Genomic DNA, 23,201 nt, shown 5'->3' on the forward strand with positions numbered 1-23,201 from the left:
CCTGATGAGGGACTTGTGTCTGCTTGTGCCTTGTGGGCTCTGTTTCACAAAGGTGGTGAGATGTCTCGATTGGCACCTCTTTGGATACATGCTGTAACCACTGAGAAACTGAGAAATGTGAACTGCTCAGCCTCCCTGTATAACAAGCTGTACACCAGACTTCTTGAGACACTAACAGGAAACTGATTCTGAGAGCCAATTAAACAGAGCACTTTGGGTGGTTTTTAGAAGTACGTGACCCCCAGATGTCTTTACCATAAAACGAGTTTGCCCTTTCTTACTTATTGTGGGATGCATAATCATAATCATTGTAAGTCCTAAATTTGTAAATATAGATGATTTTTTGACTAAAGCTCCAGAAGCCGATGGTAGTTTTCTCTCCTGTCAGAGAAGCCCAACATGATGAGACTGCAAACCAAATCTGGGAACAGTTTGTCTGGTCTGTCTTTTGGTGCAAACACGGATGCCAAAGACACAGATTTCCAACCTTGTGTTCCCCCTTTTTCTTTTTTTTCTTTTTCCTTTTTCACAATTTCTTTGTCTTTGCGCAGCATGTGCGACTCAGCCACGTCTTCAAAAGACCAGTAAATACAATCTTTTCACACCAATGGAAATAAATACATAGCAGAATAGAGTAGGAAAACAACGCTGTGATCTAGCTCTACAAACATCGTGATTGGCAGGTGCATGGCACAAAGTGGGATTCAAGCAGAACTTCACACATTAATTGTAGCGGCTGTTAACGGATGTTAACCAATATATATTCAATGTTCTCTTTTTAGACTCAGTTCTGAGGAGTCACTCTTCAAGCATGGCAGGGTTATGTGAGCCGCACCGCTGTAGATTCCAGGAGACTTGAAATACCTTTTTTAGTCAGAGCGTCACTGCGGAACAACATCCCCCCCCAGCTGTTTATTGGCAACAAAATAAACTAAAATAACTTCAGTTTGTTTTGAATTGAAAGTATTCATAAATGAAAATAAACAGCACTGCAGCTATGTGCTGCAGAATATTCTTTTTCTTACAAATGAATACTATGTTTACTTTGTATTTTTAGCGCATCAATATTTAATTTGCTCTTATTTAATGTGATTGTTTTGATGAGGTTTAGAATTATTTATCACCCTGGACAACACGGTGCTTTGTTGTTTTTGATTAAGGGCTTCAGTTTCAAGTCTATGCTAATCTAAAGAACACAGGATTTGGTGAAGAACTTTACAGATGAAAGTAGCTGTGGCCTGATAAAAGAACAGTGAACACAACACTGCATAACATTATCAAGGTGGAGTTACTTCTACTGACTCATAATCGTCCAAAATGCCTCGGAGATACACAGATGAGTTAATGGGACACCAAAAACCTTTGGTCCGTAATACTCAGCTTTGCATCAAAGCGGGGAGGGGCAGGTGCAAGTGCAAGATCTTCTCAGTGTCTCCAAGTCATTTTGTTTATCATTCAAATGAAAACCTTGTTCCATTATCCATGAGGGAGCAGGAGTAATGTGTTAATGTCCCTCACTCATGGCTCGTCTTTTGGTGTGCGCTGACAGCACACCACCCGTCCATGTCACAGATGATGAGAGACAAAAGACGGGCAGAGGGCGGCAAAAACAGGTAATTACTTCATACCTACACTTTTATGAAGGAGATTCCCCTCAGCATTCATATTTCTGTGTATTATAATTAGGCCAACCAGGCCACAGTCTAGGGATGCGTTTGAGGACATGTAGACTCGGAGACTTTGATGAAATCTGAGGTGTCAAGCAGACATGAAGGGACTACAGCACTTGTGCCCTTCACTCAGACTTTACTGCATGCGGTAAAACAGCCTCCTCACAGGGCCCCTTTGCCTTTATGATGCTTCATGTGATTGATTATTTAGTGGAAAACTCCACAGCTCAAATCAGTGTGAAGCCAACAAATAAAGTCAAATAACAAGGGAGAGTGCAGGTCTGAGGGAGGGAAAGATCTCAAGATGTTTTTGAAGCAAGTCAGAGTAGCCAAAGGCGAGTAGATCTTCACACTTTCATATCCCCCCTTTTTAATTCTTCTCCCCCATTTTAATGATGTGCTTCCTATCCTTGAGTAAAGTTCTTCATAGCCAGTCTTTTCGCCAGAGAGGATATTTTTGTCTTTGAAATAAAATGTAAGTATATATTTAGTCTCCTAGTTTAGAGGCTTAGAGACCAAGGCAGAAATTCAAATTTGGGCTTTTATGATTAAGCACATTGGCGGTTGTCTGGCTATTGCCAAAATGTTAACAATAGATTAATAAACAGTGTGTAGGTTCTGCTCTGAAGCTTTACTGGAAGAGGTATGTAAATAAACAAAATATTTGTCTCACTTTTATTATCTGAACATTACTGAAAGTGGTCACACATATCAAATACATACTGTAAATCTCATGAAACAGATGGTACTAAGCAAATACATGAGGTTGTGTGTAGGCATATAGGGATCCTGCACATGGAAAAATCCAATATGGATGATAATAGTGGAGAAAAGAACAACCAAATCAAGAGAAGCAGGCACCTGCCATTCCAACTAGTTTGGCCTCAGTGTGTTGAGGCCAAGATATCAAAGTCATCCTTTGATATAAGAGATCTCAGTGAGGTCTGCTCTGCTTTAAACATATCTATAATGAAGGCATCTCATCACACTGTGTCTGTCTCAATTACCAGCAAGAGCCTTGTACTTCCAGTCACAAACCCTAAGGCCGAATGACTATACCTGCATGTCTCTTCCTCCTTTACTAAAATACACTGGGTGCACTTGAAAGGACATGCAGCCAGTAAACTTGGCACACGTGACATTTCTTAGTGTGCATTAGAAAGCTAGTACTCGTGGTCTTGAACTGATAAGATATACGATTACACCACTGAAATGCAAAAGAGAGAGAGAAACAATATATAGTCTAAAACACTGAAAAGATTAACCCTGTTGGAAACATAGACAGGCTGCCGTTAGTTATAAAAAATGCAAGTTACCAACCAAAAAGCCATAGATTCTTTTGATAGAATTTGTTTCTAAATAATGTTCTCCAAAGCTAAACGCTACATTAAGTCATGGTTGTAGTTTTCATAGAGTTTGATGAAAAAGTTTGCATCCCCCCCCATCTTAAAATGGCTCCTCAACATAATATTTAATGCACATTGAGCTTGTACAAATGAGCCTTCATTAGAAATTGATTGAGGTTAGTGAATTTATCAAGAGGGATGCAAACTTTTGCAACAATGTAATGTGCAGTATTTCTCTATAGCTTTTTAAATAAACTTCTTAACCGTTTTTGATTCTTGTGATGATGAAAGAACTGAATTATTGTTATGCTTATTATTATCATCATGGTTAAGTTTTCATCCTTTAATATGCTATTTCAGTGTAAGTAATTGCAAAACTATCCTTAAACCTAACATAACATTGCATATGCAGCTCGTACAAATCACTTTAATAATTATGAGGAAAGAACATTTTCAAATATATGGATGTAAACTTTTTCACCAAACTGTATAACATTTTACCAGCATCTGTCTCTGACACTGACAATTATACTTTACAACAATTAAAGGTTATAAAAACAGTGCCGTTTAACTTATTGTTCTTTATTGTACTGTAGCAAAATATTAACAAACTTTCTGACAAAGGCTTAGAATTGGAAATATGTATAGAAAACCCTCCAACCCCCAACCCCCCACCATCTTCCCATGTCTCTAGGCAGAGATAGCCATTGAAAAGTGCTGGTTCAGTCTCCCTCTGTCTCTGGGCATAGCTTTGATCAGTCCCACCTCAAGACTTATCCTGGAGGGAGCTCTGCACTCCTATTCTCCATGGCTAATCATACTTCCTGTCTTTGTCTTTATGTGCTTTAGACAAGCGTCAAATAGAAGCGCAGGAACAGATTTGCCCTGAAACCTGGAGAATAAAGCCTCTGGTTGTGCTGTGGCTTGTCTTCTCCAGCGGATATTCTCATGAATATTTCCATTGTTTTGGATGGTGGATTTCAACCCATTGCTGCTTTAAGCAAAGGTTGTTTTGGGAGAGAGAAAAAAAAGTCTTTTGTAGTTCACAATATCCTAGTAAATATGTTTTATGATACCTTGGTGGTGGATAGTGTATTTTTAGCTGTACCTACAGTTGCTGATGACAAGAGGCCAGAGGTTAGATCCAGCTGTACAGTCTACACATCATGCTCTTGACTCTGAGCCTGACTCCTAACCAGGAGGGATGAGACGGTTGTGAAATAGTTAGCAAAATAATTTCACATGCACAGCATATTGTTTGGGCTCAGGCAATATAGCTCTGCCTGCCACCAGTGGCACTTTTCACCAAGAAACATGCTTTGTGTATTTCAAGCAAGTACAGAAAAGACCATTTCTGCCAAGAGCCAAAATGAGTGAAAAGAAATAGACAAAGATCCCTTTTTTCTTTTCTTTTTTTTTCTGAGGAAAGCTGAAGGCTATGAAAAACCATTTTGTGTTCTATTTTTGAACTGATTTCCACATCCATGGCCACCTGAGGGAGGTCAGGCTGCTCTGGCCAACTTCCTCATGGGGAGAGGGACGAATGGTGACAGGGACACAAACCCAATAACAAACCATCTTCCGTCCTTTCCACCACCCACGCCACTCATTAGCCACACCGGCACCATCCAAGATTTTCACATGGTAAGGAAAATTAATTGCCATAAAGATGCAGAAAACAACAATATAATTTTCCTTTTATATCTTTTTTTTTTTTTTTTGGCATTTTTCCTTCTGCTTCAAAGCCTGCAACTCTCTGCTGTGCCCCAGGGTTAATTAACATGAACCAAACAGTGAATGATCAGAGAGAATGGGAAATCTCTAAAGGTTAAGTGGCACATGGGAAACGTGTTGTCAAAAGGAGAAGAGGAGGAAGGCTGTTTTTTTTTTTCCCCTGCATGTTCAAACTCAAATGAAAGACTACAGGTGCACAGGGTAGAAATTTGTAGACACCTTTCCAAAACTTTGCCTTTCCCCTGTCAAAGATGGCAGAGCTTCACAGCCTGGGTTCAAACAATATCTGTAATTCCATGACATTTTGATGAACAATAGAACTCTGCAGTTTCCTCTAACTTCCTCATCTTTCGATAGATAGGACCTGCTTTTGTGTAGTATTGTTAAATTTACTTCAGAGAAATACACACAACACACTTCTATAATGTCATAAGCAAAAGCCTGCAAAAACACAGCGCAGCACCGAGTTAATCACTGCTTTTAAAGACCTACTCATTGAAATTGTGTCTCTTCTTAGTTTATCCCTGGAGGGAAAAAATGAAAATGACTTCATGATCCACTGATATCCTGGATGGCATGTCTTGCAGGTGAAACATTATGATTTCTCTCTGTAATAATTAACATGGACTCTTCTTCTCTCCCTGTGGCTTGTCACTGACATTTGGTTCATGCTTGAGTGTCTGCCTGGCTAATTTCAATCTCTTGCATGAAGGTGAGGCTGTGTGTGTGTGTGTGTGTGTGTGTGTGTGTGTGTGTGTGTGTGTAGGCTCTAGTGGTCAGTTCAACAAGGACATTGGTGACGGAATAATATGGATTAGAGGCCTATTTAGTCAATCCTGAACCACCAACAGGTTAGAGGCTGAAAACCAAACATTAAAACACTAATGTTTGTGTCCATGCAAAATAGTCATATTCTGAATATTTTGACAATCCCTCAAATTTATCTCACTAGTCTGACCCACCATATTGATTTATACTGTGCTCCAAGGATGACAACACTTTAGAATGGTCTCCTCATCAATTGCTGCAACAAGCCTTATTTTACATTATTACATTATGTATGCAGGCTCAAGTATGGATAATGGATGAATCTAAAGCAAAGCAGTTTAATTACCCACCATCATTCTGTCTCACCTAGCTGCAGAGCACACATCCTATTAGCCATGGTGTAAATAAACATTAATATGCCACCCTGTCATTAATATGAGACTGTCCTCCCCCTTGCAGTTCTTGGTATATTATCATCATTGCAGCAAAGTACACACACCCAAACTGAGCCAGTGGAATGTGCAAACAACGGAGGAGCTGCTGAAGCCGAGGCCAGACCATTACAAGCACTTCACAGAAAATTACCGTTAGTGCATCTGGCTAGAGGCCACACAATCGCATCAATAGAATAAACTTTATACTGTATATATGGTATGCATATAAGCTGTGAAATAAAGAAGGAGCCTTGGGTTTCAACAACCTGTGTCAGACATTTGATCAAAAAAAGTGTATCACAACGATCTGAGCGAGCATGGTTCTCTGTCAGAAACTCCCCCCGTGCATGTTTGGAACAGCAGCCAGTGGCGGGAAAGATATAGGAGATAAGCACCATCTCTGTGGGCTAACTGAAGACATGGAGACAGGAGCTGTAGGTAGAAAGCACGGAGGTTAACCAGCCACAGGGTGTTTTCATCCCTTCAGCACATGGCAATAGACAGGAAGCTTCAAGCAAAGAGAAAAGTCAGCATCCAGTCCAGCCCTTAGCATCAGATTCTGCTGATCTAAATATATAATAGTCTGGTTGCGTCTCCGGGCAAGATTTTTAACAAACTGGATGGTGACTCTCATCAGGCGCGATTGATTTACTCTACAATTATTAGAAAAGCATCATCTTTTTGGACGCAAATTACATCTATGTGTGAATACTATATGTAAGAAGCTGCACCGAAAAAATAGGTTCATAAATGCTTAAAAAAAATAACCTTGTCGAGAATCTTTTTGGCTCCTTGAGATGACAGAAGCTACACTCTTCAAAGACATATATTGTGTTGCATGTACACAGAGCTCTTTTATAAACTTCTCAATGTGTCTTTTTTTCGTCTGCAGATGGACTGACTGCAGCCAAAACCAAAAAGGAGACAGGCCTTATTCTGCTCTCTTATGCTGTTTCAATCACCAGTCTACTGTACAAAGGAGGCAGCCTGATGGCATGACGAGTGCACAGCGCTCATCTGCTTGTGCTGTTGTCTCAGTTTGAGCCTCATAAAAGGAAGCGGGCCTGACGATGCCAGAGGCAGAGGATCCGGCTCTTCGGTCTGAGCATTGAAACATCAGCAGAGTGCCATTCTTTAGAAGGAGATGTCCTTCAGTGGTGCCAACTCTCCCTGGGGCAGCAGCATGAGACACAGCCTCTTATTTACCATATACAGGATCGCTTCGTGCCCTTAATGAGCCAGCATATTCAGCATCACAGACACAAAGGTCAGACTTTCGCTGAAGAGAGTGTAGTTTTGCTGAATTAAATAATGATAATTAAGAAAATATTAATCAAACTCTGGTTCTCGTGGCTCTATAGATGTGTTGGGGAGCAGGTCTTCCAGCTTAGCCTGTAGGAGTTCTCATTTAGAATATGCCTGTGACCTGAGCTGCAGGCAAACACACGCAGCAACACACAGATGCACACAATTAAAAGTAGACCTTGGTGGCTTACTGCTCTATAATTAAACAGCCTTTGGTGTGCTGCACAAAAATACTGAGACAGGTTTAGATGTGTTAAGGCAAGAGGAATGAAAGGAATCATGAAGAAGCTGTTGGTTCTCTAAGTTGTGAATTCTGTTCAATGCAATGAATTAATAAAATGCACAAACTAATACCTTCCCAATGTGCAGTTGCTATGTCTGCGGGGCCCGCAGCAGCTACACAGCTGTACTGTGAAACTTTAATGCTGCTGAAGGCCTGCAGCGCCGCCTGGGCTTTGTCTCTGAGATGGAGGGCAGGGCAGCTTTCCACATGTTCAATCTGGAACCCGACTTAGAGGCCAGAGCAGGATTTATCTGACCTTTAAAACCATCAGTGTCCAGCTGTCTGACATCTGTCAAAGGTAACTGGCTCCTTATTGGTACAGTGTCTTATATTAATTGGAAAAATTGGAAAAAGTCTGTAGTCTGCTTTTTTTTTTTTTTTTGAAACACGGTCATCAAAACCCGATTTTCAAATTCAAACATTTTCAGATGATTATTCTTCACCTTTTAGGCAGTTGAGTGCTTGTCATTTGGCTTGAGTTGTTATGGTAATGCAACGTATCTCATCTCCTTCCCAGTATGCTCTGTGTTTGACATTCATGGGGTTAAAGTCCTCTGAATGATGAAGTGCCAGCGTTTGGGACAGTAAATTGCATCGTTTCAATCGAGAAGAGAGTTCCCCTTGGGTTTGCTGGAGGTCCCTACGGGCTGGCCTTGAACAGAACAGCATGTTGTACATCCATATAAAAAAGGGAAAAATATGGTGCTACTTTCCCCTTTATGATGCAGAGATTAATCTGTCACCATATTCACACGTAAATTTCACTCCCAGCTTGGCAAAATACTGTTTTACCTTACTTTAGACTATATTTTATTTTTTTATTGCCTATAAACATAAACCATCACAAAGGGCTAATGTTCTCATCAATATTATTACAAAATGATCATAAATCCAATGCCTTGTTAAAAGTTGAAGCCATTTCCCTTCTCAGCTACTGAACCAGGGAAAATATTAGACAGAAGCATTATTTTATCAGGCATTTTTTCTCCTAATAATAGATAATCCTAATCATATTTGAGCTACAGTACACCACTTTATTGTCATCAGATTATGAAGTGGATTTCCCTTATATCCTTTTCCTCCATGCTGTGTTCAGCAGTACTGATTTTGCCTTTTGGGGCCATTTTTTCTTATACTTCAGTAGAAATGCCTTGACAACACTGTGCTGGTTATTTCATCCTGAGAGACCACAAACTAAACAGCAGAAACACAGCGTATAGACGCTTGTTTAGTGGTATGCAAATCATCTTTGCCGGAGGTAAAATTAACATTTTTAATTAAAATATTAGCACCAAACAAACACAGAAAAACACACTAAAGATTAAATCATCTTGATAGAACCTCATAGTGAGCAAATATGAAGATTCCTCATAAATTTTGGGATGAAAAGATGCTTTATGGATTATAGATTACTGTGTTTTTACAGTCATGAATTTCCAAATTTGCAAACATGTTTTGATTTTAAACACATTCGTTTTACTGATGATTTTTCATTTTCACAAGCTGTTAATTAGTGCTATTACTATCTGTTTTCAAGCATCAATAAAATCTCTGTACCGTACACGTTCAGCTTTCATTTATTGTACTGCTTTTAATAAATAGAAAACAGGACCATGATGTCATTTGAGATCAAATGTTTTGTTATATTAAGAAAACAACTCTCTATATTTGTCCATATATCAAACATTATCAGGCCTTGAGACGCAGGACAATTGGAGTGAAGACAGCGGCTTTTAATACTATAGCGCCCCCTGGTGTCCCTCTATTTAAACTGCAAGTCAGCACAAGCTCAGGATGTGAGGAAGGTGAAAAACAAATGATTCACGAAAGCAACTTTATTGACACCTTGGTGTAAAAAATGCAATGCATATTACAATTCATTCATGTAGCCAAAAGATGTAATTATCTTATCGAATAGTGCATTCAAATGTGTGTGTGTGTGTGTGTGTGTGTGTGTGTGTGTGTGTGTGTGTGTGTGTGTGTGTGTGTGTGTGTGTGTGTGTGTGTGTGCGTGTGTGTAAAAGTAGGATGGGCATTTTCCACAATGTGTTTCCACCAAGTTTCTGCCACCATTCCAGTTGTAGAATATGAGGCCCCTTTAATACTGATGATTAATCTTCACTGCTCGGGCCCACACAGGCCGAGTAGAACTTTCTGGTAGTCTCCCTTGGTGTGTTCCTGCAGAGACAGGGCGGGTTAGTAGAGCTGCATGATACAACAAGCCTGACTGTAAACCATTAATAGTTCAGGGGCAGGTTGTAAAATTCACTTACCACAATAGTTTTTTGCAGAGACTGACCAAAGTTGGCCTTGTATTCCGAGCAGATCTTCTGTAGGTCCACTTCGCAGCGTGATACAATAATTCTAGTCACGATCTTCTCTTTGGCTCCTTTACTCTGAGCAGACAAGCACAAGTCAGCACTTACTTAAACTGTACATGCTCTATACTTAACTTCAGAAGCTGATGCAACATTGTTGTAAGACAACTTTTGCAAACTTTGTGTTCTGTGATACTGCAGCAAAACTGTACTTTCACGAGCAGATGTACGTCTTACGTATGTTTAAAAATAAAGTTTTGTCCCTCAAAATAGCCACTTTAGAAGAAGGAGAGCAGCACTGTAACTACCTTCATGGCTTCATTCAGTCTCTTGGCAAAAAACAGCTGTTTGTTTTCAAAGCACTGAACTGCAACAAATGAACAACAGAATCAATGTCCACAACAATACATTTTGTGTTATATTATTGTACTACAAAATTGCATTATGTAATATTGTTCTGTATTTTCATTTTGGGAGTGATTAATAAATTGATGAATATTTACTTCAGATTATGAATAAATATGACCATTGTAATTGTACCTAGCACCAGGAAGGACTTCTGCAAATCTCCTTTGACTTCTTTCACAATACTCTCCTGCATGTCGTAGGGGCTGTAGCTCTTGTACCTCTGAAACACTAACAGGCAGAGAATAGAAGTTTAGGTGGATGGAAAAAAATTATTAAGGAAAGTAAAAATTACGCCACATAAAAACAAGGTGTAGTACCTTTTTGCAGGTGAGGTACACTTCTCTCAGACATGATGGAGATCCAGGTTGGCACATCAGTTCCTTTTATCTTTACTCCAGCGTCATAAAGTGCCTAATATGAAAAAAGAAAATACCAATGAACAGCATCTTTATTGTCACTTCACTGTATAAGAGTCGTGTTACTCTATTTAAAGGCAATAGCACCAAAAATATAATTATATATATAATTACTGAATGTATAGTATAAAATTATGATCCGCAAAAGTTTTATTAAAGTATACCCAGTTTTTATGTTAAATCATTGGGCTGCTCTGACGTTAAAAAATTATTAAAATATGAAAAAAAAGGTATCTTGGTTTTTGTTATTGAAAAAACTTTACAGTAACAATGGGGAGTAGTTTCAATATTTTCACCAATATAACATATTCACAGTTGGAAGAGGTTTTTACTTTTTTAACCAATCAATCATTTAAAGACGACTTACTCTGGCATCGTCATCTATCTTTTCATAGTCTATAATACCAGATGGTTCGGCTCTTTTGGTCTGCACAGAAATAAGACATAACTCAGGTCAGTTTGATTAATTCTGTGTTATGTACAGTAAATCACAACAGTGAACACTGCCATATCTCACCTGCACCAGAGCCAAGAGCAGCTTAGCAAAGTTCCCAGACGTGTCCCCTGCAACATCTTTTTCCAGGTCCTTCTTGAAGTCTGTGAGATATATTTTTTCTTTAGATACTTATGTTTCTCTACATAACCAGACTAATCACATAGCTGTTAATACCTCTGGTTTAAGGACATTTAAGACAGGACACAACATGGCTGATGGACAGAGAGAGCACAAACAGCAGACACCACAACTTCCTATAGCTGAAACAAAAAAAAAGTTTCTCGCTTACTCTCTTTGTAGACCTTTTTGATCTCCACCAACTCCTCACTGCTGCGTGAGCACAGAATCTCAATCAGAGTTTCTTCATCTGTTCCTAAGCCCTGAAAGACACATGTAGCTACATAAGCCTTTGTTCAAGACTCTCGAAATGAATAAAGCGTATTTTGCCAGTTGTCCAGCAGAGGGCAGTGTTATCGTGCAGTTGAATCCACACATACACTCCAGGCCCTTTACCTTGATAGATTCTCTGATTTCTGAGGCATCGTACTGGCTTGTGCTCTTCATCAGTCCAAGGATCACAGTTTCCAGAGAGCCAGACAGCGCTCCCTTCAGGGCTGAGATCATGTCCTACATACACATGAAAAACACATTAATGTTACCTGTTTGGCCTAAATGCGTGTCCCAACATAATCAGAGTTGTGAAAAGTATTTGGTTCAGGCCTGCTGTACCTTCTTTGCCGTCTTTTCATAAGCAAAAGCAATGTCTCTCCTTTGGTTATAGGTGCGCTTTGTAAGAATGTCAATGATGGTCTGCTCATCCACTCCTAATGGTAATGTGAAAAAGCATATTGCACATGGTACAAAAGGGATGCGACCAAGAAATAGAACCATACCAACAAAAATAAATTGGGTTTTACATTGGGTTATATAACAACCACGCAGGATTATGAATGAAAATTGCACCAAAAAGTGATTTGTTGCATTCTGTCATAACCAAGAGCCCAAATAATGGACCGATAGATGTTAATAATCTTCAATAATACAATAAAAATTGTATTGTCTGTATAAATTTGCTTTGTATTCTTATGATAAATACAACATTAGATATTTTTAAAAATAATAAAATTAAACAGCAATAAAAGCAAGAAAATGTGCCAGCTGCTTATTGAGTAGACCGAGTTTCAGAATCCGAACAGTGACATAACCATGATAGGCTAGAATTTATATGGTGACTCCATTTATCATCTCTGTATTCATTCTGAATAGATCGACTGTACTTGTTATTAAAATGCATTTTGTCTGAGTCATTCGTTTTTGCTATTATTGGGAATGTCAGGTCTCTTTTGGATGATTCAGTCATAAAATAGAAAGGCCTTATCACCATTAAGTCTGTACTGTAGTGCATCACAAAAGTGTTTTTTTAAATTGAAAGACATTGTACATGCAGAACATTGCAAAAAAAATGGGGGTCTGTTGGAGATTAGTGGTCAGACTCAGTCAGTGGCCAGAACACCGCTCTGCCAGCAGTGAGGCAGAGACTTGGAGGCGTTCCCAGCGTGTTTAAAAGATTTTAAGCCAGGATGCTGACTCACAAATACCAGCTACTCATCCACGGAGAAGTTGCAGAACAGAGCACAGAATTGATTTAACATGCAGTTTTGTATCTTGCCTTTGGTTTTGATAGCAGTCTCTATTCTGGCAGCGTCTCTGTCAGGATTAAAGTCCACAACAGGTACCACAGTGGGGTACTTTGGTTCATTGTTCTAATGATTAAAAGCAAATAGTGAGAGTTAAAAAAAAAGAAAAAAGAAAAACACAAATCATTACATAGAATGCCATGTAGAATATAAAAATAATTTCCATGATAAAAATGAAAACTGAAAGACTTTACCCCAATGTTCAGACTCAGTTGTCCCAAGTACTCTGCTACAAAGGCCATTTTGATTGTGCTAGAAAGGACGACAAAAGTATCAACACCACAAAATGTTGTAATCCTATCAATGGGCCCACAGTTGTGTTGCACAGTCATGTTTGTATCATGTGAAGATAAAAATCACTTGAGCCACTAAGGCGTCTGCAGTGGCAAAGTTAATTAATTTCGGCTGCCTTTAGTACAACGCAGTCACAAAGATTACAGCATGTTTTCCTTTTCACTGCTTTGCAATAATAACATTGTGCGTAGTTTTGGGGTAAAAATGTTGAATGCAGCTGACAATTTATTCAACTCTTCCAAATCCTAGGTCAGCAACACATATCTGCAATACCACCCTGAGAGAGACACACCCTGGAATAAGTTCTTCTGTACTTCAGCCCATTGTCCCGAGGACATTGACATACACACAAGGAAAAGAGCTTAGAGAGCAGGACTTTATTGTTACTTAACTAAAACTTATGAATTATAAAGTATGTGTGCACAAACAAATTGGAATTTATGAGGAAAACTTTTATCATGACTCATGTCTTCAAGATGGAAAATTCCTTAAGAGTTTACTTCAGTGTAAAGTTAAACTGAGTAATAAATCCAATTGTTTCCCATTAAAATGAAAAGTTACAAAATGACCTACCAAAGTTGTAGATGTTGAGATGATACAGAGATTTGTCCTGGCAATGTTTAAGTGGAATGGGTGTGGAGGTCTAACTTTTCTGACTTCCTTTTTACCACGCTGACTCTGGCTCCCTCCCATAAGCATAACAACTCCACCCACCAGAGCCACAACAAGCTCAAGCAAGGCAGCTCTAAAACTCTGGTGAAGTTTTCCCAGAAACCTGAATGTCAAGCTTTGTGCCTTCAGGACATTTTAAAGATGATGTTTAAGAATGACTTCACACAGTGCACACATTAAAAACTGTAACAACTTTATTGTTGCTGGTTTCAGAAAACAATATAATAGAAAAATATACAAAACATTTCTGTGGCCATAATAAAATGACAAATCTTAGCTTCCATATGGTAAAAGTGCTCATTCACATTATTTTTCAAGGTTATGTTATATGAGCATTGTCCCTTTCGTCTTCTCAGCATCACAGGTCGTGCTCCTCTTCCGACTTATTTAAACTATAATATGTTTAAATACACTTCTTTAGCATTTTTTTCATATACTTGTTGCGCTTGGCAGCTCGTTTCTTTTTTCTATTCATCATGTTGCCCCCTGTGTTTGAGTTCGTCTTTGACTGTCCAGCTCCGTGGCTGTTAGACTGCGATGAGCCATCTCTTGCTGTCTAGAAGTATAAAGGAAGGCAAAAAGATCGTTAAAAAAAACAAATGAACATCTGACAATTATTCTTCCAACATCTTTTCGGTGGTTATTCTTACAAAAATTTAGGGGAAATACTTATAAACCAATGAGTCAGCTGAAAACTGATTGTATCTCTTTGTTGTTCAATTAATGTGTATGAAGCGATTTACCTTGAATTTCGGGGAGGAATCCAATGAATGTATGAGTCTACAGCAACAGCAACCGCCTGCCCTGAGTGGATACTGGTATTTCTATTGTCTCCGTTATTATTTCTGGGCTTTCGCAGCTAAGGAATGTGGCAGTGGGCAAGTTCAGCCTGTCTGATAAGAAATGCCAAAAGGGCTTTGCACTCACGAACACTTTGTAAGACCCGTTAATTATCTTGACTTTTTGCCTGAGGGTGTGTGGGTGTGTGTGTGTGTATGCAAACATACAGTATGTGCTTGTGTCTCCATTGTAATTGTTTTCCTCCATGTAATTTATTAGCTCAGTAATTATGGTCACATTACTTGGGACACACCTTTACAAAGGGTTTTGGTGGGAAGGTGCAGGGCACACGGCCGTTTCCCTGGTGGAAGGGCAGAACAACAGCTGGATCAACTGGAATCCAGGGCACAAGACCAGAGCCTGGGGGATGTGGGACAGAGCTGTGGATCTGCTGCAGGTTGTATGCCCCACGACTTACTTTCCCAATAGCTGCTTTTAAAATGGTGACAAATGGTTCCCCCGCTTTGTGCACAATCAGGTACTGTCCTTCACCCAACCTACAAAGCCAAAGGTGAGTTAAAAGTCAAAAGCCATAAAATAACACATTCTAAAGGATTTGTTGCATCCTGCTAACTGAGTGAAACACAGGTGTGTTACATTGAGTAATAGCTTGTGTAACGCTCCAACACAAACACAAAAGGTAGAAAAACGTCAGCTTTATAATCCAAGCCTGTCAAACATGGCTGTGTTTAACTTACTTCACCCTACAGAGCTCATGAAGACAAAAGTGCCCATACAATTGCTCTGTAGAAAACGAAGCAGTGTTGAAATTTGGGCTGTTCCTTCAGTTAAATCAAATTTTAAATAAGATGTTGGCTTCCATTAAATGCAATCATTGATATTTTGCACTAAACAAGGGATGATGAAGATTGAGAAGCTCTACTTTAAAAAAAATCCTTACATATCATTTCTAAATCAACTTTATTGTCCACAAACACCATACAGATGCAAAGCAAATGCTGAATTTAGTAGACCTGTTAAGTCTAATTGGACACCTTCCTTGTATTTCGTCCCATTTATGGTAGAAGTTTGGAAACTTAGAAGAGTGTGGACAATATTCACAAGGATCTGTTTTTTTTTTGAGTAAAGAAACACATCATACAATGACGCAGTGTGTCTGGCTGATGTACTTTAAATAGCTTTTGAACAACAACAGAGGTCTATGGCATCTACAAACAAGTAAATTCAGGATGCAGGTTAACAACTAATCAAACCTAAGTACAGAAGATTTCATTTTACCTTAGGCATCAATATGGTGACTGTCGACAAACAATTACTTTAAAAAATAACAGAAACTTACCCAGTTAGCTTTTTCAGGAGGTGGTGCAGTATATTTAGTGACTTGGATGGCCTGCAGAGGGAAGTCAGACACCACTAAGTTTAAATCTCTTCACTTTGGTAAAAACCTCCACTTTAAGGTGACAAAAAACAGGGGGCGATTGCAGCTACCACTGACGAAAAGACCTGGATTATTGATTAGTTGATTGAATCTCTATTTTTCAACATCTAAATCTCAACTAGCATAATCATACAGGAGTGACTGGGTTAATCATCCGAATAATCTCCACACATCATTTGTAATGTCACTCACTTGAACCCACAGGAGATGTTCTGTTTCCAGTCATCAGGCAGCTTTCTCAGCAGAGCTAGTTTTGATGTAAATGCATTGATGTGAGCTACAGAGACGGAGAGGGAGGGCGAGACACAACGATAAAAGAACAAGAGTTAATGAGCGTGCACATAAAGAGCTTCACTTCATTATCAATGTGATTCCTAGTGCTCACAAAGTAATTATTCTGTGATGATTTACCAGCTTTGTTACAAGCTTGAGTGTGGGGTAAAAAAATGGTAGTTGGTCCTGTATCTCTTCCTGCCTCACAGTGTAGCTTGTAATGTGTGCTTCTTATAAGAGTGCCTACCTTCAATTATGGACTATAGTTAAGCCTCCAACCACAGCCATAAATACAGAATTGGGGAATGCCTCAAAATAAACCACATGATGGACTATGAATCACTAAGGAAAGAAGGAAGTATTTTTTTGAGCTTTGTCGGTTGCATAACACTGCTAAGTGAAGGTGATGTATAATGTAATGTAGATTCTTTTTCTTACCATTCTAACTGTTTAAGTTAGATTGTTAAAGCTGACATTTTTTACTAGGGCCTCAAGTGTCTTACACTGAATATCAAGAAAGAGAATACAAGCTAGTTAACGTGTGAATGTGTACTCCGTGTCAAAAAAAGGGTTTTAGTTTAGAGTCTGCTGTTTAATACAAACATACATTACACAGTAGATGATAGCAAACGTCCCAAGACAGCACCTGCATAAGTCAACAAAACCTTGCAGCCAAGACAGAAACAATGTTTTGCCAGAATGTTGAGCTATAGGGAAGAAGTGCAAGTAAGTTGACAGTGGACATTAAGTGACTTTATTCAGAGCTAAAACAACATTTAGCTAAGATGTGTACACTGCAATCTTTGTAATTCCCCACAATCAGTTATGGCTGTAGTTATGGTAACAAAGTAAACTGTGTCCATACACAGTCACAGGAGAATGGTGAGTCATCTAAAGACTATTCTATTGGTTTGTGGGAGGATCTACTGAACCCACCGAGGGAAGAACAAGCAAAGCTAATTCAGTTTTTTCAAGAAACCAAAATGTTACCAAGTTCATTCAATTTCTGTTTAAAAAAAAAAAAAAAAAAAAAAAAAAAAAGGAAGACATTGAGTTGGACTGATTTTAAAAGAACACTATTGCAGGTAACAATAATAAATGCGTTACCTATGTATGAAATTGTGCTGGAGTGGAGCAATGCCTCTGTCCACAGCTGACAAGCCTCACTGCTGGTTAGACACTCAACACCATAGCTCAACTGATACTCCAGCTTGGGTAAGACATGCACTGGCACAAACTATTAGGGCAGAGACAAAGGACATGCACAGAGCTGTTCAATAATTTTATACTTTATATAAACTAAACTAATTCTTGAGTATAGGTACAATTATTGTATATACCTGGTTTTGGCTGGTGCCTACATTTCTAGTATGGGTCAGTGACACAGAGCTGCGCACCATGAGCAGCAAATCCTCCAGACTGTAAAGTTTGTAGAGCATGTTGCCTTCTTCTGGAGCCTCATAGTCCTGTTCATCTTCTGCACCAGCCTGCAGTTCTTCTGAAAGTATTCCTGTGTGAGGGGCAATAAGATAAACACATCTTCTAAAAATTATTTGAGTTCAGAAAATGAAATGAAAAGAAAATCCATTTTAAACTAACTTTTGTGCTCTCTCATAACATTGGTGGCCACCGGTGCAAAGCAGGTCTCTTCACTGTGGTTCTGGTTTCTCTCCAAATATGACGACACACATGACTTCACCAGGGATGTTGTAGGGGGGTTAACAGAGCGTACTATACATTGGGGGGGAGAGTTGGTCTCCGGGGATACGGTGGAGGATTTGGCTGTGTCGTTGGCGGAATTGAACATTGCAGTCTGCATTCGTAAGATCTCACCCAGTTGGTCCCCAGTTACCTTAGATTTCCTGGGTTGTCGTGTCTGTCTTGGAACTTTCTGAGAGTGGGACAACTCTGAATTTAAAGGAACCGTCTCAGAGACAATAGCAATGGGAAGGTCTGAAGAACAGGGTGTGGTTTTAGTTTTGGACTTTCTTGTAGGTGTTGCAGCTGGAGACACGGAGTCATCAATGACTAACTTCTCATCGTCAGAGTCTTTCATAAAAGCTGTGTCCTCATCACTTTCCTCGGCAGCCTGCCGCTTCATCTGTTCAGCCTTTGGTGCAACGGACTCCTTCAGAATTGTTGCCTCCTCTGTCGTGGTATAATCCATATCTGTCAATGAGTTGTTCATCTCTTCTAATGAACTGCTTCTATTATTTCCAAGACGTTCACTGGACCTATCATCCTTAAATAAATGTGGAGTACTTGTAGATGTTTTACTTTTAGCAGCAGCATCCTGCTCATTCTGCATTTTCAGCAGCTTGGGAGTTTTAATGGCTTTCACCTCACCAAATGTCTCCAGGTCAGTGAGGTCCACCTCAAAGTCAAGGCCGTCATTTTCAAAAGACACCAAATTTCTTTGTGAGGCCTCCTAATTTAGAAACAGAATACAACATATAAACTATTTTAATAATATAAAAACAAATGCCACTTCCTCAACTACTAATTGTGTATCGACATACCTGACAAATTTGTTGCTCATTCACAGGAATCTCTGTCATTAGATGAAACACATTTTTACTTCCATTCTTCTTAACGGAGAGCTTTAAACTCTCCTCATGGTAGACATGACTCCTCTGTCTTACTGTAATCTCAGTCTTGAGAAGGGGGGAGTCAATAAACACAGTCTTCTTCTGACTTTTGCCTGTAATTAAGAAATATCAACTAAAAGACTACGTGAAACAAATTCCTTACTGGTTCTGTGCTATTCTTTTACGATTATATTCAAAAGTATCACATCAACTAAAACCAGTGTGGGACAATTTTTTTTTACAGTTAGTGTATAAGTATTAGTCTTATACCTTGTGTAGATTTGTATTATAGTTTTGAATCATGCCATTCCACGGAATGTCTTCTTACCATTTTGTTGCTATTAAACTATTTACTTTTTATTGCCACTTTGAAAATCCAAACAATCTTTCACAGACAAAAAAAAAAAAATCAAAATAATAATAATTAAAAATGTCAAACAATACAAACAAGGACTTAACAAACACTGTTTTTCTTTCTATTTTTTGTATTAATGTTGCCCTATAAAATAACAATAACAGCGCTGTTTCAAATTTGGTAGCTTTTTGTTGTTGTGCTTTTTATACATTATTATATATTATTCAGAATAAAAATGTGTATTTAGTATCTGGTTTTAATATTAACTATTTGAGGTTATTGATGATTATGATGTACCTTTTCCTGGATTTAATTTGACCAAAACAGGCAGTTCCCATTGTTCATCAAAGTCAGGGCCATGGTTGTCCAACAGCCTGACTAGGGCATCGCGAGTCAGACAAACATGTGGCTCATAATGGGAACATAGCTTCTCTGCATTACCATCACTGCTGATTGTCTGTGGAGAAAACAATACATTTACAGTATCACTAAAAAAAAAACTACCATTAACCACACATTTAAGGCATTGAGATTAATGTGTTTTATGCAGTATCCTTCAGAAACACAACTGGCCCCAGTTTTGCTGAGCAAGACATGAACACCCTCTGGTGTCTTTTGAGAAAACTGCAAGAGCTGAAATGGAGTTACAATAGACCTGCGGACATGAATCTCATTTCAGCAGTAAAACATCTTTGTGACTTAACTTTATTAGAGTAATTAAAAAAGTGAGACAATTGCTTACAGCATTCATGTCCTTAGCCTTCTTTGCCGGAGGATTCGCTGATGAAACACTCTGATAATCCGATGCAAGCTGTGCATCAGCAGGCACTATCCTGTGGTCTGTAATATCCACATTGCCCTGGAGAAATAAAAGGGTTCAAATATGGAAATGGAGGAAGTGAATCAACACAGAAAGACTGATTCTGCAATACAATGAAAGGTTGTAGGAAAAACCGGACAACTGCACTTAAAGTGGTATTGTACGAAGTGGTAAACCTCCGAACTGGAACTTGTGTGACAGAATCATTTCACAGATACATTACCATGATCAAAAGCTGTTTTTCAAAGGTCAGCATCAGGGAAGGATTAAATGTTCCCCCTGTCAAACTAGTCATCTCTTGGATCTGGTAGAATTGAGGTAGGGTCTTAATGTACTCCAAACACCCCTTGAAGAAATCCTGAAAAATACATTTTAGTTCTGTGGTTCAAATACTTACTAACAAACCACACAATGACTATGTTTACATGCACCTAAAAAAAGAGGTTACTCAACACTTTCTCTGGTAAAGCGAATTATTTAGACTTTAGACTACAAAGCACTTTTTCTTAGTTACAGACAAACAATGCAGCATTGTTTAGGATCTATCCTTTATTACGTCAGCTGCTTGTTCCTGTCTGCAGCTATTTGTTATGTTAGAGAAAGCCAATTAGAAACCTGGTTATACATATACTATCAAAGAAATTGCCACTGTCCTACAAAAATCTACCTCGGAAGACAGGTTTCCCTAATCCCATATATCAACTTCAGAAACCAGCTTTCCCATTTACATGGCAGTTAAGAAATCACCTGGTACCTTAAGTCCATGTAAATGCAACAGATGTTGATAACAGGTTCAGTACTGATAGTATAAGTACCTCTGAATATTGCATTGCTCCTTGTGATATAAATAAATAGTCATCGGCACAGATTTTGGCCACATCTTGAAGGTACTTCATGAACTGCGTCACTTCATTGTTTACTCGTGCCTTTAACCTCTGAAATATTAGAGCAGATTTTCAGAATAAAACAATGCAATAGGGACAGGCAGAATTAAAATACCAAAATAATAAGAAAGCTATTACCTGTGGAGGATCTCTTTTTTTCTTACTCATCAAAAAGCCAAGATATGATGCCTGGTCTTTACTGGACAGGTTAGACATACATGGGAAGGGCAGCCTGGGTTCAGGGTAAGCAGCACAAGCTTCATTGTCAAGGTGGTTTAACGTCACTTTTGATTTTTTGGTATTGTGACATTCATCTGCACCTTCTGCACCACTGTCTGCATATGCTTCATCACTATCACAGCTCTCCCAACAGGACTCTTTCTTGCTTGTGCAGCTGTTGTCTTTGAATTCTGCAGTTTCTTCACTGAAAAAAAATAGCTAGAAGCTTTTGAAACCATAACATGACATTCAAGTTTTTATGCTGGCATTACACTACTTGGGAAAGAAATCAGGAAAAGAAAATGTTAGATTCACATTTGCATCTGAGCTGGATGAAGAACAACTTATTATGTGAATTTCATGACATACCTTTGAAGTGATGCCCACAGTTCTCTGATATTATGGGCAAGAGAATATTTATCGTAGAGATCTCGAGTAAAAAATGGAGCATCAGGAACTGGAGGGTCCTCCCTTAAAATAAAATGAAATGAAATGCTGATCAAATCAGTGACTAACAATGTGTATGTTCACGCATTTTACACAGTATCGCTAGCTTGTTAGCTATAGTTTGATTAGCATAGCATTCAAACTCGGCACTTTAACTAGCTTGCTAGCTAACATTAGCTCGCCCACAGTTGTGGTTGTGTTATGTGGTTGAAACAAAATCTACCTATATGACATTCTGCAAAACGTTGCAATGTAAATATAACGTACCACACTAGCTCCATTTTAGACACCGTGAATCGGTCCGAAGAAATTAGACCATTTTTAAGTCCGCGTTGCTGTAGATATGCCAGTTACCATTTAGCCAGGCAACAAGCATTTGACAGATAATTTACTTCGTCTAGTAAAATCATGTTGACACATTAATACTATATATTCGTTGCTGCCACCTAGCGGACATCCATAGCAGTCGATTTTCTCATTTACCAAATATTTGAATACGTCTGCCAAATTGAGATGTCTTCCAGCCTGTAATAATAATACTAATAATGATAAAACTTCACTCGAAGTTCTCCCAACAACCCTACGTATATTTAAGAAACACCAGCTGCTTTGGACCAGTCTATACCCTTCTTCAAAATTATGAATTAAATGATACTAAATACTTTTCATAAGTTACACTCTAAGTGTCTGTAAAATCTGAGTAGAGCTGCTTATGTGATTCCCAGCTCCAGTGCAGATCTCTAAACAGTAAGACAGCTCTTCACTCATACACATTAGGTTTGGATTGTACCAGCAGAGTTCACTAGAGAGTTTTATTTAAAATATATAGGCCTATATATAGATAATACTTCACAGAGAATTATGAAAATTATCTGGGTACAAATAACTCAAATTATGATATTGGTCTGGCTAAAAATGTAATTAATTAAATACAATGGATAACTAGATCAATCCTTAATATTGCCAGTAGGGAAACAAATATTAAAACACAATAGATATTTTACCCTAAAAACATAAAACTGCATAAGTATAAACTGTTACAAATATTTTGCGAAGTTTGTTATGTCATAATTTCAAGTTTCAAAATTTGTTATCTGTTGTGTATTCACACATGAATATACACTGATCAGCCACAACTTTAATACCACTGATACACTGTAAAATCGAATAGTAATCCTAACCTAATCTTTTTAGTTAACTTTTCTTTAAGTTAGAGGTAATTGCAGGGTGAAAAAAAAAACAAAACATTTACTCATTGTTTTTGAGTGCAGCTAACTTAAAACAATCAAGTACACTAGCAACAAGTGATGCAATCACACTACTTAACCAGTGGGAGGCAGCAATTCACAAAAAGGTGCTTATCCTGCCGGGAAAACCTTAAGGCAAGTATTAACAGGGTCATGAAATTAAGGTAATTATTAGTAGGGTCAAAGCCTCCTGGTGAAATACATAAACGCAGTGCTATTGACAATTTACCTTGTTCTGCTCTAGGAAAATCTTCTGCTAAGATTTGCTAAGGACAGAGGGAGCATACC

At 38.5% G+C, this 23,201-nt stretch overlaps 2 protein-coding genes across 3 annotated transcripts; both read right to left on the minus strand.

Annotated features, from left to right (window-relative positions):
• Window positions 1–9,468: 9,468 nt before the first annotated feature.
• On the minus strand, window positions 9,469–13,885 carry LOC137125296 (annexin A2-like). Its single transcript, XM_067500534.1, has 13 exons — window positions 13,743–13,885; window positions 13,070–13,127; window positions 12,848–12,941; window positions 11,908–12,002; window positions 11,692–11,805; window positions 11,468–11,558; window positions 11,200–11,279; window positions 11,050–11,109; window positions 10,584–10,677; window positions 10,399–10,494; window positions 10,167–10,225; window positions 9,814–9,936; window positions 9,469–9,718 (listed from the first exon to the last, which is right to left on the minus strand). Exons 2-13 carry the CDS (start codon window positions 13,115–13,117, stop codon window positions 9,659–9,661), a joined length of 1,014 nt encoding a protein of 337 aa, XP_067356635.1. The 5' UTR covers window positions 13,118–13,127; window positions 13,743–13,885; the 3' UTR covers window positions 9,469–9,658.
• Window positions 13,886–14,017: 132 nt separating this feature from the next.
• Window positions 14,018–22,082, minus strand: ice2 (interactor of little elongator complex ELL subunit 2). Of its 2 annotated transcripts, XM_067500532.1 has the most exons (15): window positions 21,934–22,082; window positions 21,589–21,690; window positions 21,139–21,424; window positions 20,932–21,051; window positions 20,340–20,474; window positions 20,039–20,155; window positions 19,594–19,753; window positions 18,873–19,054; window positions 17,953–18,781; window positions 17,694–17,863; window positions 17,461–17,590; window positions 16,273–16,357; window positions 15,982–16,032; window positions 14,935–15,178; window positions 14,018–14,397 (listed from the first exon to the last, which is right to left on the minus strand). In XM_067500532.1, the coding sequence occupies exons 1-15, from the start codon at window positions 21,945–21,947 to the stop codon at window positions 14,245–14,247; spliced, it is 2,778 nt and encodes a 925-aa protein (XP_067356633.1). In that variant the 5' UTR covers window positions 21,948–22,082; the 3' UTR covers window positions 14,018–14,244. The 2 variants fall into 2 exon arrangements, with proteins under 2 accessions (XP_067356633.1, XP_067356634.1); XM_067500533.1 differs by lacking the exons at window positions 21,589–21,690; window positions 21,934–22,082 and having other exon boundaries at window positions 21,139–21,232; window positions 21,321–21,426.
• Window positions 22,083–23,201: the final 1,119 nt, after the last annotated feature.

The sequence above is a fragment of the Channa argus genome, chromosome 4 (genome assembly GCF_033026475.1).
Source record: "Channa argus isolate prfri chromosome 4, Channa argus male v1.0, whole genome shotgun sequence".
Lineage (NCBI taxonomy): Eukaryota > Metazoa > Chordata > Actinopteri > Anabantiformes > Channidae > Channa > Channa argus.

Coding starts and splice junctions, on each gene's coding strand:
- LOC137125296 (XM_067500534.1), bottom strand. CDS start 13,117: ATGGCCTTTGTAGCAGAGTACTTGGGACAACTGAGTCTGAACATTGGG. Junction 11,559..11,691: donor AAATCAGAGAATCTATCAAG/GTAAAGGGCCTG, acceptor TGTGTCTTTCAG/GGCTTAGGAACAGATGAAGA. Junction 9,719..9,813: donor CTCTGCAAAAAACTATTGTG/GTAAGTGAATTT, acceptor CTGTCTCTGCAG/GAACACACCAAGGGAGACTA.
- ice2 (XM_067500532.1), bottom strand. Junction 21,425..21,588: donor CTGTGGGCATCACTTCAAAG/GTATGTCATGAA, acceptor ATTTTTTTTCAG/TGAAGAAACTGCAGAATTCA. Junction 19,754..20,038: donor AGGCTAAGGACATGAATGCT/GTAAGCAATTGT, acceptor TTTTCTCCACAG/ACAATCAGCAGTGATGGTAA.